The sequence below is a fragment of the Cyanistes caeruleus genome, chromosome 13 (genome assembly GCF_971803275.1).
Source record: "Cyanistes caeruleus chromosome 13, bCyaCae1.hap1.1, whole genome shotgun sequence".
NCBI lineage: Eukaryota > Metazoa > Chordata > Aves > Passeriformes > Paridae > Cyanistes > Cyanistes caeruleus.
In genome coordinates, this window is record NC_141713.1 from 1,424,811 (window position 1) to 1,442,678 (window position 17,868).

The 17,868-nt window shown below is 44.1% G+C and overlaps 2 protein-coding genes and 1 long non-coding RNA gene across 46 annotated transcripts in view; 1 reads left to right on the top strand and 2 right to left on the bottom strand.

The window, feature by feature from the left end:
- Window positions 1–1,362: 1,362 nt before the first annotated feature.
- C13H15orf61 (chromosome 13 C15orf61 homolog) lies at window positions 1,363–4,042 on the bottom strand. 2 transcript variants are annotated; one of them, XM_086849673.1, is made up of 3 exons: window positions 3,676–4,026; window positions 3,074–3,195; window positions 1,363–2,017 (listed from the first exon to the last, which is right to left on the bottom strand). In XM_086849673.1, the coding sequence occupies exons 1-3, from the start codon at window positions 4,007–4,009 to the stop codon at window positions 1,919–1,921; spliced, it is 555 nt and encodes a 184-aa protein (XP_086705799.1). In that variant the 5' UTR covers window positions 4,010–4,026; the 3' UTR covers window positions 1,363–1,918. The 2 variants fall into 2 exon arrangements, with proteins under 2 accessions (XP_086705799.1, XP_023789399.2); XM_023933631.2 differs by lacking the exon at window positions 3,074–3,195 and having other exon boundaries at window positions 3,676–4,042.
- Window positions 3,659–6,878, top strand: LOC147650645 (uncharacterized). Its single transcript, XR_015275981.1, has 2 exons — window positions 3,659–3,790; window positions 5,840–6,878. It is a non-coding gene; the product is annotated as an uncharacterized LOC147650645 (long non-coding RNA).
- IQCH (IQ motif containing H) overlaps window positions 6,000–17,868 on the bottom strand; it is a 71,768-nt gene continuing 59,899 nt past the window's right edge. For 34 of the 43 annotated variants that reach the window (XM_086849653.1, XM_086849633.1, XM_086849647.1 and 31 more), the window contains 5 exons: window positions 14,558–14,716; window positions 12,116–12,241; window positions 11,522–11,583; window positions 9,714–9,822; window positions 6,000–8,480 (listed from right to left, as the gene is read on the bottom strand). In XM_086849653.1, the coding sequence (XP_086705779.1) occupies window positions 8,379–8,480; window positions 9,714–9,822; window positions 11,522–11,583; window positions 12,116–12,241; window positions 14,558–14,716 (558 nt within the window). In that variant the 3' untranslated portion in view covers window positions 6,000–8,378. Of the gene's footprint in view, window positions 8,481–9,380; window positions 9,823–10,005; window positions 10,955–11,521; window positions 11,584–12,115; window positions 12,242–14,557; window positions 14,717–17,868 lie in introns of those variants that run through there. The other 9 variants (XM_086849663.1, XM_086849661.1, XM_086849662.1 and 6 more) reach the window with 6 other exon arrangements.

Here is a 17,868-nt window from a genome sequence, read left to right on the forward strand (position 1 = left end):
CATCCATGCAAATGATTTCATTGTGATTTAATAACTCAAGTTATCCTTACAAACAGCTCATTTTCCCTCTGAAGAACTGCAGGAGCTGCCCCTTGAGCCTTAATGAAAGGAAGGAGCGATCCCATATTCGCTCTGTGCCCTCAGCCATCTCCCAGTTCATCCTTTAGCACCATCAACTTCCCAAGAGCAAGAGGTCCATTGATTTTCATGTAATACAAGAAAATATTACATTTGCTTAATTGTTACACAGTGAGATCATTGAACAAGAGATCAGGGCTCTATTTAATGCTGCAAGCAGCACGGAATTGCAGCAATCAATAGGGCAGTTTGTCAGAGATGTTCTCCAAGGAGCCCTGCCCATCACTGGCAGGATGGGGGGTGGTGCTGCATTTATTGGAAAACAGGTAAGCAAAGTCAGCAGTGCCCATTATCAGAAATCAAACGAGCTGCAGCTCCAATGAAGAGCTTTATTTATGGTCTGGTAATTAAAAACCATTTTATCAACCTTGTGTTGAGCCTAAACCTTTATAGCCAGGTATTGATGAGCTCTGTGGCAATGAAGGAGCAGGATTTGACTTTAAACTTATGAGCTGCAGTGAAAATCAGCTCTAGGAAAATGCTAACTGCAATTTTTCTTATTAATGAGGGCTCTTGTAATGCCATCTCTTCATCTTGGAGACATTTAACTTGTGGCAAGAATTCAAAATTTAACAGTGCAAGCACTTCTCTGATTGAAGTGTTCAGTGCTGCTTTTAGAAAAGCCACGTGTTGCTTCACTGAGTGGGAAACGCTTCTATTACCTGGAATTAAGTTTAAAAGTATTTAAATGACATTACACTGATGATAATCATTTACTGAGGAAAAGTGATTACCCTTCAAAACAGCCCCTACCCGTCTAACATTTATTTTTGGATTTATGAAAACTGGAATGACCAACTTCCATCACCAGCCGTGGCATTTGGAACTGACAGCATTAATTGCTGGCACTAAATCCCAGCACCAGCAATAGATCCTGTACAGGTCTTCCTGTTTCCATAATTCCAGATTTTCAATATCCAAAGAGTTCCCCAAAAGCATCTTCTTTTTGCCCAGGTTTCCAGCTGATAGGAAGTCATGTTGTCATTGTTTGTGCCTGAAGCTGTGCTTGGTTACACCTGGAGAAATCAGTTATTTTACATCCAAAAATCAAGATATTCTTGTAGTATTCTCCTCATTAATTAAAAACACCAGCAATTTGTCAATTACCACAGAGGACTAAACCTTTTACATTGCTTAGATTTTGTACTTACCTATAAAACAATCAAAAGAAAAATAACAACACACAGCTGGAGCTCAAGAATTGCAAAAGATACAAGCATCAAATGTATTTTGGATATTTTATTTAAATTTCATTTCAAGAACTGTGATACAGCCATTTTGCACTTCTTTTAGGGTGGGGTTGTTCTTTTTTTTCCCCAAAGGCTCTTCTAGGTGATTGTGATCACAGATTCAATCACAGTTACACCTAAGACAATTAATTCATTATGGAATACCTAGACAGGATCTACACTTGAGCAGCTTTATCTTTTCAGGGAGAAAAGATTTCTGAAAATTCACAGTTTCCTTGCCCACAGGCCACAATTCAGTTCTCCAAGTTGATAAATGCATCTCTTTAAATCATCACAGGTTTGTCCAGCAGTCCCTGACTTCCAGACATACCCTCAGAAACTCTAATTCTTCAACTTCACAGATCTCTGCAAAAATAAATCTCTCACGACCACAAAGTCCCAACAGCTTCCTGAAACAGCACAGAATGAGAACACAGTGTAAAAACCAAGTTTTTCAGTTGTTTTTAGTCAAAGGCAGCAGGTGTTTGTAGCACAGAGCCCACCAGAGGACAGATAATCAGTTCAGTACATGGCTCCTTCATCTTCTTTATTTAGAAAATAAATTGTGACTGGGCCATGGCTGGTGTGAACAGTCTCTGTGACACGGGCAAAGAACCAGGAGCCAATTCCATACAGTAAAGTTGGGATGCCTAAGGAGAGATAAAAACATGTTACACACACCACAGCGAGCCAGGGAAATCAGAGTGAGGAATGGGGACTCCAAAATGAAATGAGAGGGAAGGCATTCCTGGAAAAGCTGCCTTAGAAGAATTTTGTCTTTATTTAAATGCAGCAGTCGTTGCTTAACACCTTTCCTGTTGACACGAGGCAGGAAGCAGCAATATGCAGGAATTATTAGAAAAAGAAAACAGGATGAAAGAAGTGAAACATTGCCATGTACATGTGATTTCTACTGATTAAAATATATATCTATATATCCAAATACTAAACCCACACTATTGCAGACAATATTCTATTTATTATAAAAGGAAAAACAGAGGTGGATTTAGGCCCTGAATTCAGAAACACCAAATTTAACATGCTTGAAGCTAAGTGCTTCAAGCAGGATTCTGAGGGAAATAAATTGCCTTTTTAACCATGTTTTATAATTGTTTAAATATGCGACATGAAGAGTAGTTGTGAGAAAAATAAAGGTGTGACTGGGTGGAGGGAAAAAGAAAATCATATTTAAAGGTGCTACTAAAAAATCAATCTTTGTGATCATAACTTCTCACTGTGTAATTCTGGAAAGATCAGAAAATTAGGACCTGCACGCAAGTTTTTAAAAAAAGCCACTGAAGACTTGTGAAGTAAAGGAAATTGTGAAAAATTAAATACAAAATTAAAGAACATATCAAATGTTATGGCACTGTCACTGCTGGCATTCAAATAAGCTTCGGATTTGCAGCCAAAGTTTTGAAATTATACACTTCGAAACTTAATATGATATATTAAAATTTCTAATGTTAATAATTATATCTACTTTTATATTAATAAGGTACTGATAAAGCCTTTTTATTTTAAAGATTTATATTCCAGCAGCATATTAGGATCAAAGCAGCCTGATTATTCCTGGATCAGAATTCTTGTCCTATCAGACACTGCCTGAAAGTTTAACTTCAGGAGTGTTTAGAGGACAGAATCCAGGGCACCCGGATTTCCAGCTGGAAAACGCTCCCCACCGAAGGCTTGAGCTGTTTAAATACCGAGATATCCGATCTGTGGCTGTCCCAGGCGGGCAGAGCAGCTCGAATTGGTTCAAATCCTCTCCTGAACCAGGCTCCAGTCACGGATCTGCCCCTGCCCTGCGGCCACAGCTCGGGAATTCCTGAGCCCGGCCGGGGGGACAGGGAGAGAGGGAAAGGAGGGACACAAGTAAGGAGAGAGGGGGAAAGAGGAGGAGAAGGGAAAGGAGAGAAAGAGGAACAGGGGATAGAGAAAGAAAAGGAAAGAAAGGGGAAAGGAAAGTCAGGAACAGGGGAAAGAGAGTGGAAAGGAGAGAAAAGGGAATAGGAGATAGAGAGGGGAAAGGAAAGAAAGGGGAAAAGACAGAAAGAGAGGAACAGGAGAAACAGAGGGGAAAGGAATGAAACAGGGGAAATGGGGAAAGCAAAGAAAGACAAGGGCAAAAGGGAAAGAGAGGGAAAAGGAAAGACAGAGACGGACAGGCGAAAGAGAAGGTCAGGAGGAAAGCGAGAGGGAGAAAGAGAAGGGAAAGGAGACGGAGAGGGCTCGGGGCGGAGTTGCCCGGTCCGAGCCACCGTCCCGGCCCCTCAGGCCGCCCCTCACGGAGCCCGGCCGGACTCACCGGCGTTGAGCACCTTGAGGGCGGTGAAGAAGGCGTCCTGCAGCGCCAGGTCCTGCGGCGCGGAGCGGGAGCAGTGGTACTTGATGAAGGGGAAGCAGCCGGTGCGCAGCACCAGGTAATTGGCGCCGTCCACGGGCCAGTTGAAGTGCGAGAGGCCGAACTGGTCGTTGTGCACCGCGCTGTACTTGACGCAGAACGAGGTCCAGTGGGGCAGGCGGCGCTGCCGCAGGTGCTGGCTCAGCACCTCGGAGGCGGCGGGACGGGCCGGGGCCGGGCCCCGCCACAGCAACAGCGCCACGGCCGCGCCGTGCAGCCGCCTCAGCAGCGCCCGCATCCCGCGGGGCTCCGCGCCTGCGCCCGCTCCGCGCCTGCGCCGCCCGGGGGCGGGAACCGGCCGGGAACCCAGAGCCAATGGGCCCGGGAACGGACAGGGAATGGTACGGGAATGGGCCCGGGAACGGACAGGGAATGGAACGGGAATGGGCCCGGGAACGGACAGGGAATGGAACGGGAATGGGCCCGGGAACGGACAGGGAATGGAACGGGAATCGCCCGGGGAACCGAGCGGGACAGAGGCCCGGGAATGGAACGGGAATCTCCCGGGAATGGAGAGGGAATCGCCTCCGGGTCTGGGCCCCTCGGTTCAGGGAGATCACTGAGGGGCTGGAGCGTGTCCGGGGAAGGGAACGGAGCTGGGAAGGGGCTGGAGCCCCTAGAGCAGCTGAGGGAGCTGGGAAAGGGAGAAAAGAAGGATTAAGGGGAATTTCTGGCTCTGCACAGCTCCCTGACAGGAGGGGACATTGTCTTAAGCTGCACCAGGGGAGGCTCAGGGTGGACACCAGCAGGAATTTCCTCACAAAAAGGGTGGTCAGCCATTGGAAAGCGCTGCCCAGGGAGGTTTGGAGTCCCCATCCCTGGAGGTGTCCAAGGAATTCCTGGAGGTGGCACTCAGTGCTCTGGGCTGGGGACAAGCTGGGGGTCAGTCACAGGCTGGACTCGATGGTCTTGGAGGGCTTTTCCAACCTCAGGGATCCTGGGACTCAGTGACAGACACACCAAGGCTGAGCTGAGGGGATGGGTCACCCTGAGCCCTGCGTGGAGCAAGGGAGGAGTGGGAGAATCACAAAAAAATGGACAATTACATTTTTAGAAAAGTTTTGTTGACACCGACGTGCTGAGGGAGCACCTGCAGCATCACCCAGCTTCACCTGTGCTCAGGAGAGAATATCCCGCTGCACTGGGTTTACCCAGCAGACCTCCCTAAAATCAAGTGTCAGACCCCTTCAAAAGAAATATTTTAAAATCACAGCCTATGTTCCGTTTTTCTAATTAAAAGCTAAGGTTTTGAACCATTTAGCATTCTGATTGAGAGGGTGGAAAAAGTCCAGAAAACTGAGAAATGGAAGCATTTTTTTTCTTTCAATAATTGCAAGCAGTATCTCAAACTCAGCAATCTTAGACCATTGAGCTATCTAGTATGAACATGTTAATTAATCAATTACTACCCAACAATATGCCGTTTACTCACTATACTACATGTGTGTAGAACAAGTAATTATTAATCATCACCAGCAACAAATTTCCCCTTCAATTTCACCTCCCTATAATTAATAGAGCGTACAGTTTAGCTTTGATATCTTTCTTAGTAGTGATAACAGTGGCTGAAGATAGAAAAGTTGGAACCTTGTGCTGTGCTGAGGGGCTGAAATAAAGTATTGAACCTGAAGAGTGATGCAATGCTGTTGTATTTCATTAATTGCATTAATGAAGGTTGTCAATGATTGTAGTTCTTCATCTTTTGTTCTTCAATATAACAAAGTCTAGTATAAAATAAAACACAGAGGATCTGTACAATGTAGCAGGGGGTGCCTCAGATCTACAGTATCCCATTGTTAAGTGGATTTGATAGGAATGTTTAAGGATAGCCTTAAAAATCCAGGGATTTATTACCTTACCCTAGGTTAAGGTGGTAAATTCTCCTGATCTTGAGGTACTGGAGATCTTCCAAGAAAGAGAGAAGGTGAACGTTTCATTTCAGAAGACATCTGGAAGTGGTTGTGTTGATAAACTGCTTTTTTTCTTTTTTGCTAGGTTTGCTCCAAGTTGTGATTCTAAATGTGGAAATGTGGACTAAAAGCTTTTTTTTTTTTCCTTTTTTATCCAGGGCTTTAAACCCAACTACCTAGAACAGCAGACCCAGTTTCCAGTGTCATCAGCTCCAGGTAGCTCTTGACCTGAAGAGGTCTGTGCTACACTAAACTCTGGCTGAAACAAAATCCACCAAGTGCTGCCAGTTAAACATCTCCATTTCCAGCTCTGACTCCTGGGGAGCACAAATCCTTTATTTTAATTGTCTGCAACCTCTGCAGTTGCTGCCAAACCTGCTGTCCCTCACCTCCTTCCATGAGCATTCCTCCACTCCCTGCAGCTGAGGAAGCAGCTCCAGCTTTTGCCCAAATCTGGCATTTTTTGGGGCAGTTTCTGATGAGAAGCCACACTTGGGCCACCTTTAATCTTTTGCTTCACACTTGTTCTGTTTTCTTCTCAGCTCATGTTTGGAATTTCAGTCTACAGTTCAACAACTCTATTACCCTTTTAATGAGTGGGAATAAATAATGCAGTAGTGTGGAGAGAATTACATTCCTGACTTTTTACCAATGTTATAATTTCATTTTCAGTCTGCAGCATTGCTAAAAGAACACACATTTTTGGCACCAGCAGCATGGGAGCTGAATGTGAGACTGGATGTGAGAGCTGAATGTGAAAGCAGTTTCAATCCTTCCATCAGCTCAAGGCTCAGAAGTGTTAGTAGTAATTAAAAACTTTTTTTTTTCCCCCCTCCTCAAAATACATTTCACACTTTGCACAGGCTGAGAAATCTCTCTCACCACGGGAACTTTCAGGTCGCTTGTTTCCTGCAAAAACAGGTACAGTTTTCTTTTGTCAGGGTAGAACAAAGGCAGAAGGAAGTGCAGGTTTCATTTCCTCCTAGGACACTGCAGTCTATTAAGTGCCAGTGAACTAATGAGCCTCTCAGACCTTATGTTGTTCTGGCTTGGATCAAGGCTTCCTTTTCCTTAACCCTTTGCAAACCAGCTCAAGTGCAGCTAAATTCCACCTTGGGAAAAATCTCTGTGGCCTCTGGAGTATCCAAACCCAACACTGCACTGCTGTAGAACAGCGATAAAACCAGGAATTAAAAATACTCCTGTGGATTTTGATTTGAAGCAGGAATCGGAATTTATGCAAATGTTTTCATCTGCAATGAATTAATTCTGTGACCGAAGTAGAAAAGGTAAAAATTCCACAAAAAATAATGTTTCATGCTGAGGGATCGAAGATTTGCTGTCAGAAAAAAACTGGGTGCTGATCTCATGCAACTGCTTACTCTCATTTAGTGTTTGTGTTAAAACTGGTTTTGCCTGAGCTTTTTGGGAAGTAATTCCAAGGATACTTGCAATTCCTAGGATAACAGTCTTCATTCAATGAGATCTGCTCTTCCATAGTAAAATGTGGAATGTGTTGTCTGTTGGGATATTAATGATTTGATGGATAAAGGTAATTTTACAAATATAATATTATCCTTTAACAACAGTACACAGCAACTGTGACCAAAAGGATCACCAGTATCTAAAACACAGATGGACAGACCTGCAAAAGTCAGGGAATTCCAGGAATCATAGTGCAAGTGGAATTCTGTTGATGAATTAGTGCTGTTACTGTTCTTCCTGATAATTTGAAAATGACCATAAAAGAACTGCTGCAAAAGTCTTTAGACAGCAGAAAAATCAGCACAACATTAGAGATGGCTCTGCAGAGGAATGTGGGATTACTGATAAAGTGGGGTTAAAATTAAGGCATTTATAGGCAAAAGAACCATAGGATAAATTTGGGTTGGGATGGACCTTAAATCTCATCCCATTCCACCCCTGAATGGGCAGGGACACCTCCCACTGTCCCAGGCTGCTCCAAGCCCCATCCAGCCTGGTCTGGGACAGTCCCAGGGATCCAGGGACAGCCCCAGCTGCTCTGGGCAGCTGTGCCAGGGTCTCACTTCCCTCCCAGGGAAGGATTCCTTCCTAATATATCAACTAACCCAAATTTCCTTCCATTTGAAGCCATTCCCCGTTGTCCTGGCACTCCAGGTCCATCTGAGCAGTCTCTCTCCATCTTTCCTGTAGCCCCTTCAGGGCTGCAGTGAGGTCACCCCAAAGTTTCTCCTCTCCAGATGAACAATCCCAGTTCTCCCAGCCTTTGCTCCCAGCAGAGCTGCTCCATCCCTCTGCTCATCCTGGTGGCCTCTGGACTGTCTCTGCCAGGTCTAACCCTGGACCTCCTTTCCTGCCTTTCAGTGTTCAGTATTTCAGCCCACAGCCTGTTGGAAAATTTGGGCTCTCAGGGCTCTTTTCAGTGGATCTCCTGCTCCGAGTGACAAAGGCAGCAGGAGCCCATTAATCAGATTTTTAACCCACATGCTGAACTTCAGGAGTGACAACAGGGACATGAGCAGCCTTAGGATGATCCTGTGCTTTTCAGCAAGAAAGGTGGGATGTTCCCACTGCCACAGCCAGGAATCACGGAGATTTTCTCTCAGTTAATGTTACTTCACGCACCAGCTCAGAAGGAAAACCAAACCTGTTCTTACAGATGAGGAAGCATTTCCAGAAGCATAAGGAATGAAGCACTTGAACATTTTCTGTTAACTATTCTTTCAGAGCATCTGCTTCCCGAGGTTTCTCTTCTTCCAATCCCAGTTTGTTTTCTGCTGTAACTCCTAGAATTGCTTCAATATCTCGAATTGCCATCTGTAACAGATTCCAGGAATACAAGTTATTTAATGGGCATTATAATGGAATCCAGCAGCCAGGGTGCACAGCTGGCAGTGCCTGCCTTGAACAGGTAACAGGGTTACACGGGACAGGATGCACCAATTAAATTTAATATTACTTTGGGGACACTTGGGGGAATTATTAGTAAATATGTACAAATCCCAGGTAACTAAAAATGCAATTTGTACTCCTAATTAACTAACAGGTGTTTTATTTCACATATGTTCACTCACAATGAAGAAAAGTTTATATTTTTCTTCAGTGGTTGCTTTTCATCCCCTCATATTGAAAAATGGGATTTTTTTTTCTTGTTGTTTATTCTGTAACAGGTTGAAATTTAATTATGTCTTCCCCAAAATCTGTCATTTCACACTCTACTTGAAAATCCAGTCAGGGTGGAAAGAATCTGCTATAAATTATGTGACATGACTGAAGATACAAATCTGACACAGCGTTCCCCTTTCACAAAACACACACAGCCAGGATCCTGGGAAGTTTTTATAAAGTTAAAGGTGATGCAGCTCAGCAAAAGAAGTCCCTGAGCAATTCTCTGGAATCCAAAATCAGCTTTGTCAGGAGGGTTTGTTCCAGGGCACGGGGTTGGATCTGTGATTGCTTTCCTGGCTGCTCTGGCAGAGAGCTGGGGGAACCTCCCCAGCGTGAGCAGCCCCTCTGCTTTGTCCTCCCCCCTCGTCCAGGGATGGGGACACTCAAAAAGCAGAGAAAATTTGGGAACAAAATCCCTTTGGGAAATGGATGGTGGGGTGAGGGATGGGAACGAATGGATTAGTGGTTGCCTGCTTAGAAGAAATCAGTGTTAATAATCCAAGCAGTTATTATCAACTGAGAAATTTGTTTCTAATTTAAGATTCTTACCTTGATGGTGTCCCTTTAAAATAAATCAGGCAATTGTGACAGAACTGTGTGAGGCAGTGCCAACAGCTCCTTTGCTCTTCCAAAGGACACTCAGGAGCATTAGATTACAAATAACTTCACGCTCAAGGATGTCTCTTTTCAAAGAAAAAGTTTCAAACTTAAATTTAACTAACGGGTTCTGTGGGAGACCGACTACACTGACCCAGACACTGTAAACCACACACAGCCAGTGATAAAAAAGGAATGGTTTAGCACTTGTTTATGATCCAGCATGAGGTATTTGCAGGCCTTGTACAGAAATTAACCAGGATCGTTAGTTAATTAACACCTCACCTTAAAATTGGTCTCGCCTTGCATATTAGGTGCTGATATTTCTTGATGGATGATGAAGAGATTGCGAGCAAAGGTCAGGAGGACCCCCTGGAGATCCTCTCCAATTGTTCTGTTAATGATATCCAAACAAATGAGTTTACCAATGATTCCCTTCACATGCTTAAAAACAATCGCCCTCTCATTTGTGCCTGCCTGGTGCTGGAATTTAATGAGGATTTTCAATCTCACAAGGTGAAAATCTTCAGGGAGATATGAAAGATGAGGCTCCATTTTAACTTGTCAACGGAAAGGATTTGTGTAATAAATAATTTTTATTAATCAACTTAGCAGAAGTAAGTAGAGAGGTTTCAGCTACTCCAAGTAAAAGGTGACTGCTGAGGTAGGACTGAGGCAGCAGCACACTTGAAACACCCACATTAGTTGGGGAAAACTGTTGCTTCAGCCTAAAATTGGGAAAGACGTTTCAGCAGGATCAACATTTCTGAGATTGTTGCAGCTTTTGAGGCTTTGGTTTCCCAGTGGTACACGCAGACTCTCCACACTTTATGGAACAGGGAATTACACTGAGGAATAATGTGCCTCATTAACTGGAATCGACCACAGATCTCTGATGGAATAAAATGGGTAATTCTCAGAGATGTTTCAGGTATTTCAGTTATTTTATAAGCTCCAGCTCCTACAATCTTGAAATTATTTCCCAATTAAGGCTATGAAATTGCACTGAAAATGTGATGGCAGACAACAGGAATCCTCTTTGCTGCAAGCTGAGTTTATTTCTTCTTGTCCTACTACCAAAAAATCAGATTTTTCCTTCCTGCAGAGGCTTCTTCTGTGCTGGGAGATCGTTAGCAGATCCCATTTCTGCCCTCCCTCTCCTCTGTAGTCTTTCCATGTCAGTCATGCTCTCCAGAGCTCTAAACATTTTCATTGCCTCCCTCTCACAGAACAGCAGGATTTCTTCCAGCATCTCCCAGGACACACATTTACTTTTTTCCACAGGATCAGGACATCATTTGATTCACAGATCCTGTTCCCAAAACCTCCTTGTTCCTCATATTCATTACTGCTCTCTAAATGTAATTTCTTCCACCTGGTTCCAACCAAACCTAATTTGATTTCTCATATTGTTCCTTCAATTTGTGGAGATCATTTTGAATTCTATTCCTGCCCTCCAGAACACTGTGCAGACACATCCAGCACTTGAAGAAGCTGTTTTGTTATCCAGGTCATTAATGAAATAGCTGCAGCATCAAAGGAATACAGAACAGGCTGAGAGCAGAACGCTTCAGCTCCTCACTTATTACATCTTATTTTGGCAGGAAACATGGGCAAGAACAATATAAAAAGGTATTAAACCTCACCCTCCTTTGCCTGGTGGAAGTCAGGTTTTTAATAATGTTGACTGGAAGAGTAAGCCTGTGCTAATCCATGGGAGAGATTGCTCCTGACAGGGAATGCAGCTCTCCTGAAGCCAATTCCAGCTGGTCCTGAGCCTGCAGTGCCACCAGCCCTTGGGCTCAGCACATTCCTGCCCTTCTTTTATTACTGAAATGCTTAAAACCACCCCAAAACTCTCCCAAAAGCCAAGCCTGGGAGAAGTCAGGGCACTTCTGTGAGCAGGAGGTGACAGTCAGGTGTTCTGGCTGTTCATTCCCTGCCTGGCCTTTGTCACTCCCTGCACACTCAGAGTGTCCCCAGGTGTTTGTCACCCTGGGTCAGGGACAGTCCACACTTACATCATTCCCAAACTGTGTCCCAGAGTGTCCCCAGGTGTTTGTCACCTCGGGTTAGGGACAGTCCACACTTACATCATTCCCAGGCTGTGTCGCTTCTGGTCTTCATACAACACAAAAACTGTTCCTTGTTTTTCCTGTTAATTAAGACAAAATTGCTTTATTTATTCCTGAAGGAGTGGTAATTGCAATAAATGTGTTACAGTACACACCCATAGCTGAGAAGGGCTGGTTTGGAATTGTGTGTAAGGAATTCTTGCTCAGTTTCAATAGATTATTGCTCCAACCTATTGCAGAGAACACAGTAAATACAGCAGAGTCTATTCCAGAGCAAATCCTTGGGTTTCAAAGCAGTAAGAGGTGGTCAAAAGTAACTTAAAAATTATCTCCTTAAACAGTTATTTTAATCAAGAAGCAAGTTAACCCCTTAAAGTCTTACACACACTTAAACTGAAAGAAAAATAGGTGTATGTGGCATTTGAGAACATGGTTTAGTGGTGAACATTGGGGTGGTGGGTTGATGGTTGAATGATCTTAAAATCCTTTTTCAACCCTAACAATTCCATGACTTATGATTTACATTGCCAGAAGTGGTTTTCTCATAAAATAATTTACAAACAAACCTTCTGCAGAAGGAATTTCACATTTTCTCATCTTTCCTGTTCATACCTGGAGGTCAAATCCAACCCCACGAGCTTTACAGGTGTGGAGGAGAAGGTTGTAGGAGATCCCTGAGAGGCTGGAATGTCTCAGCTGGCTGCTGGCCACGGCACACCGGGGGCTGCTTGGGGCAGGCTGCAGAGAACAAGCCAGCATTCCTCATTTTCACACTGCTCTGCATCAGAACCTAAATGCTAAATTACTGACTTTTCACCAGGGATGGAGGCACAGGACAAGAGGAAATGGCTTCAAACTGATAGAGAGTAGGGTAAGGTGAGATGTTGGGAGGAAATTGTTCCCTGTGAGATGGGGAGATCCTGGAATGGATTTCCCAGAGAAGCTGTGGCTGCCCCTGGATCCTTGGAAGTGTCCAAGGCCAGGTTGGACAGGGCTTGGAACAGCCTGGGATGGTGGAAGGAGTCCCTGCAATGGCAGAGGGTGGAATGGGATAAGATTAAAGTGCCTTTCAAACCCAAACCACCCTGGGATTCTGGGATTCTATAAACAGCTTTTTACCAGTGCATTCAGTGTGGAGTAAGACTCCATTTGGAGGAATTCCTGTTCCTCACAGGCTCTGCTGGACACAGACATTTCCATAAACCCCTGTGTGATAAATCAGATCCACAGAACTGCTCTTTCTGAACCACATTTTGGTGTTTTCACAGCTTCAGTGGTCACTGAGCCCCGTGAGAGCACTGAATCCAGCCTGGCCTTGGGCACTGCCAGGGATCCAGGGGCAGCCACAGCCCCTCTGGGCACCCTCACCCTGCCAGGGAGGAATTTATTCCCAATATCCCACCTGACCCTGCCCTCTCTCCCCCTTGGAAAAAGGTCAGTGCTGCATCAAATTTAAACTCTGGCTCAGGCCAGAAGAACAGAGATGTTGCTTTGAGGAGCTCTGAGCAGAGCTGTTCTAAACCAGGGCTTTCCTGGTGTTATTTTAATGTTGGACTCTTCCCTGGGAGCAGGGGCACTGCACATCAAAGCCTGTAATTTACAGTATTTCCCCTAAAATGATATTTGTTTTGACGTTGACTCATTTAAGTTGACATAGCTGAAATCCTGATCTAATACATCTCTGCCTGAAAATTAATCATGTTTATAATATTCTGAGAATTAATAACACCCATTGCTCAAGTCATTAACTTAAAAAAGGAGCTTCCAAAATCTGTTTCTCTGCAGTAGGGGACCACAAATAAATGAATGCTTGATAAAATAATCCAAGCAGCAGTTTAACAAGCGTAAACTTGAATGTGGCTGCAATAACACAGAACTATTGTTTAAGGGTTGGCATCAGGTTGATGAGGTGCTTATTTCAGCTACAAAGCATGCATACACATGCATAATGAACTGCAGGATGAATTATTAATGTGTTGCTTATTTAGCCTCATCTGTCTAGAAGATAATGTATCCTAACTATAATGAGTGATTGGTTTTGTACATAATTACAGGAGCAGCAGTATCTAGGAAATTTGTTCTTTCAAAGAAGGAGTTCTAAAAATAAAATCCTCGCACAAACTCCGGGGCTGCTCCGTTTTATCAAAATCAACCCTACCAGCATGGAGAATATCTAATAAATTAAAAGGGACAGAATCATTATTAACATCATAATTTTACACAAAGTGTTTTACTTAATCATTCATTACAGATCATGTGCAGTAAAAACATTTGTCTCTTGGTTTGTTTCTTTTTCTCTTTTCCTGGGAGACTGCAGTCTTGTAGTTAACTCTTTAGGAGATAAAAATCGAAGAAATACAGAAAGAATTAAAAATAAAGCATATAATGACAATTTATGTTCATTCTGACAGAATTTTAATTAAAAAAAAAAAGTTGCTACTCGATTACTTTTCATTTCTAAAACTTGGACTACAGGGACTAATCAGATGTAATTTACTTCTCTCCAACTAAAAGTGGTTGCTTGACGAGAACAATGGATCAAGAGCTCGTTAACCTCTAAATTACAGCTCCATGACATTTTTGGAATGGTGATACATTCCCTCCTCTATGGATGGAAAAAAGGGAGATGTGAATCTTCTGTCAAAATATGGCAAACAGCTTTTGTTCTCTATCCCTATGTGTATGTACACAGACATACACTTCTTATGCTGACTTTTCTAAAGACCTTTCTTCCCATTTTATAGAACCCCAGAATATTTGGGTTGGAAGGGATCTTAAAGCCCATCCCATTCCATGCCCAAGCCGTGGCAGGGACACCTTCCACTATCCCAAGGTGCTCCAAACCCTGTTCAACCTGCCCTTGGACACTTCCAGGGATGGGATTGTTCCACTTTAACTCCTACTGTGCTGTTATCCCATGGCTTTATTAACCTGAATAAAGGTAAAATCCAAGAGTAGCAGCTTAAAACCTGAAGGGATCAGATTCAGCTCCTCTAGAGCAGATGAACTGGCTGTTCCATGCAGGATTATATTTGGGACCACATCACTGCTTACAGGTTTTGTCCCCTCGTGCTGAAGCTGTTGGCTTTTGCTCTCCTTTGATCCCAGAGGTCCTTGCAGGCCACAATCCAGATTTCCATCTGTCAGGTACAACAGGAGCCGAGTCAGGGCCAGCTGGTCACTGTAGCAAAGGTCAAGGTCTGTTGCCCACACCTAATCAAAACAAAGAGGGACATCCAAGTAAGTTAAAAAGAACAACAAGAACAGTACAATTCAGCAGTTGTGAAGGAACATCTCTGCCTTTTTTTTTTTGTCCTGTGTGTTGGCATTCCTGCTTTTGGCTTCCTGGTGCTGGAGCAGGGCTGGCAGTGATGAAGATGTGAGGAAGGAATTCCTGGTGGGAAGGGAGGTGAGGCCCTGGCACAGGGTGCCCAGAGCAGCTGGGGCTGCCCCTGGATCCCTGGGAGTGTCCAAAGCCAGGCTAGATGGAGCTTGGAGCAGCCTGGGACAGTGGAAGGTGTCCCTGTCCCTGGCAGGGGTGGCACTGGATGGGTTTTAAGGTCCCTTCCCACCCAAACCATTCTGGGATTCTGTGATTCCACAAACCACTTCCAAACAGGAGCAAGCAGAACTCTTCTGTAAATTCAGAAATAATTTCTCAGGCAGGACTCACGAGGCTGAGGGAAGCACTGTGGATTGCTTCTGCAAGGCTCCTCCACCCCAATAACCAGAGCTTGGTTTTCCCAGAGGTTTTTCCCACTTAAAAAAACCCCTGTGCCTTCCCTGCCAGTGAGCAACGTTCCCACCACCAAGATCTGCCCTACAGAGGACCCCTTAAAACAAATCTCCCCGTGAACAACTTGCCTCAGCCCTGGAATGGTAAATGGACTCATTATAAGGATATTAAGGGGTCAGGCAGCCAAGGCCTCTTGGAAAACTGGAGTCAATTTCAGAATCATATGCACAGAGTAATGCCCTTTGGATAATGGGGAATAAATCACCCCAGTAACAGTTGTTAATGTCTAACTGCCAAGTATCTGTTGCTGTATTAAATATCCTATTTGTCAACTTAAATATTTCCTGCTGCACGGTCTAAAATGCAAATTGGATGCTAATGGCTGCCTTTACTTAGTAATAGGGGAATGTTCCCCAATTATAATACTTAATTTTCTTCAATAATTTATTGTTTAGCATCACTTCTGCAAGACAGGAAGAACTTTGCTGTCCATTTCTCCTTTTCTAGTGTGTGCTAGCCTTTTCAACGAGCCAAATAATAATTAGAAACTATTCATATGGTGGGAGCATTCCATTAATTTTGATAAATATTATTAACAAATCTGTTGTTGCCAATGGGTCCTAGATCTTATCTGAGCTGGGTTTTACATTCCCAGTTAAAACTTTGCCCTCAGAAGGAAGTGGCAGAGCTGCCTGAGGGAAACAGGGACTGAAAATCTTTGGTATCTGAGGGCTGTTCACTGGCTCCAAGTGAAGTGTTTGCTCCTAATCCAGACCCTGATATTACACCTGACCTCAAAATCCACACCAGGAAGCTTTGCTGGGCACAAACTGAGCTGCAGGAGGCAAGCTGGACTGAAGGGGGACTGTAAAAAAAGGTTAAGCAAAAACATCCCTGCAGCTGAAGTGAGTCCCAGAGCAAAATGCTCTGAGGCTGAGGATTTAACAGCAGATAAAACATTTAAAAAGCAGCCTGGCAAAGCTAAGCAGCCATCAGCAATGGATAAATTCATTCCACCCTCCCAGGGATTCACACAAACCCCACCAGGTGTGGGGCAGCACCAGCGTTGTGCAGGAGTTCCTCCCCAGATCCCACCTGGACAGTACCTACAATTAAAACACGTGCTAGTGGCATTGTTTTAATTTCAGATGTAGAGAGAAACCCATTAATTACTTGTGTGATCCTTTTCACATCATCTAAACAAAGCCCCAGCATGCCAGCCTGGCTCCAGTGCCCGCTGGCACGTGCCCAGGAGCTGCTCTGGGAAGGACAGGAGCTCTCCTGGATCTCCTGCTCCAGGGAATGGCTCCAGCTTGCCCAAGGAAGGGGCTGGGAGAGCAGGGAAGAACAGAAAAAGCTTTTAGCAGGGCAACTTTAATGCTGGAAATCACCAGATTGACCAAATACTGGTTTAGGGTGTTTCTCTTTGCTTCCAGAGGGGACTAAATAGCTTTTGGACATGGTTTCATCATCTCAGCCCAATTTCTGCTGCTGCCTACAAAATGAAGAGTTTGGATCTCCAGGGGGGATGAAGGAAGGTGTCCATCCCCTCCCCTGCTGTAACAAGGGAGAGCTCCAAAACCTCCTTAAGCTTCATGTTCTCCTTAGCTAAAGTCATTGTAATATTTTACATTTTCCAGTGTAAGGTGTGAGGAGGAGGAGCAGGAAGAATAGGAGGAAGGCAAACATGGCTGGAAGCCACCTGTCCACCTCCTTTCATCCCTGAGCCTGGGGCTGAACCACCCCTGTTGGAAGTGAGAGCAGCCAAATGGTCACTCCTTGGTGCCAGCTGGGATCACCCCCAAGGATGGTTTTCCTGGCTCAGGACTCTCCGAGAACACTTTGATTGTGGCCACGTCCCCTCCTGCCCTGGATGTGTCCCAGAACATCCCTAAGGTGGGGGAGAAAGGAAGAAGGATCAGATGGCACAAGATTTTCCAGCTTTTTCCTAGCAGGGGATTCCCTTTTGCCATGGAAACACAAAAATGCCCTTTAAATCTCCTTTGTGCTGCTACAGAAATGGGAGAACACAGGGCCTGGACAAGGGGTCTGACCAGATAAATCATCCCCTCCAGTAAATCAGGAGCTCTTAGGAGATGACCTGTGCAAAGGTGAAGTTGAAGTTAAGGATAATAAAATCCTACAGATTATTCCCCATTTTCTGAGCACATACAATAAGGGCACAGATGTAATTGTACATATTTATGATTGGAGGTGTAAAACCCTGATAGGGTGCATGGAAAAATTAGCAGAACACAAGGAACACAATTTTCATCTGAAATGTGGGGATTTTCAGAATTTATGTTCAGAAATTGAACAGAACAGTCCAGAACTGATACTTGATTATCAAAGTTCAAAGGCAGGGGGTAGAGGCAGTAGTTAAGATCTTAAATCGATTTAAGACTGGTTTTAGGTCAAGCTAAGCAGAGAACAGATTAGGACTCTCCAGAATCCCACCAATGGAAAAAATAATAGAAATACATCCTACAAGACTTGCTGGCTGTTTATCCAAGGAAATATTTGCTTCCAGGGGATTCTCCTTTGGCACACACAGCTTCAGAGACAGCGCTTCATGGTGAAGACATCTCCAGTGAATAAAGTCACAATTATGCTGGAATTCTTTACAGCT

Excerpts from the sequence above, each read along its gene's own strand:
- C13H15orf61 (XM_086849673.1), bottom strand. The coding sequence starts at position 4,009 with ATGCGGGCGCTGCTGAGGCGGCTGCACGGCGCGGCCGTGGCGCTGTTG. Across the intron at positions 3,196-3,675 it reads CCTCAAGGTGCTCAACGCCG|GAATTCCCGAGCTGTGGCCG; the intron begins GTGAGTCCGGCC and ends GGCCGGGCTCAG. Across the intron at positions 2,018-3,073 it reads GCCACAGATCGGATATCTCG|GCATCCCAACTTTACTGTAT; the intron begins GTATTTAAACAG and ends ATCTCTCCTTAG.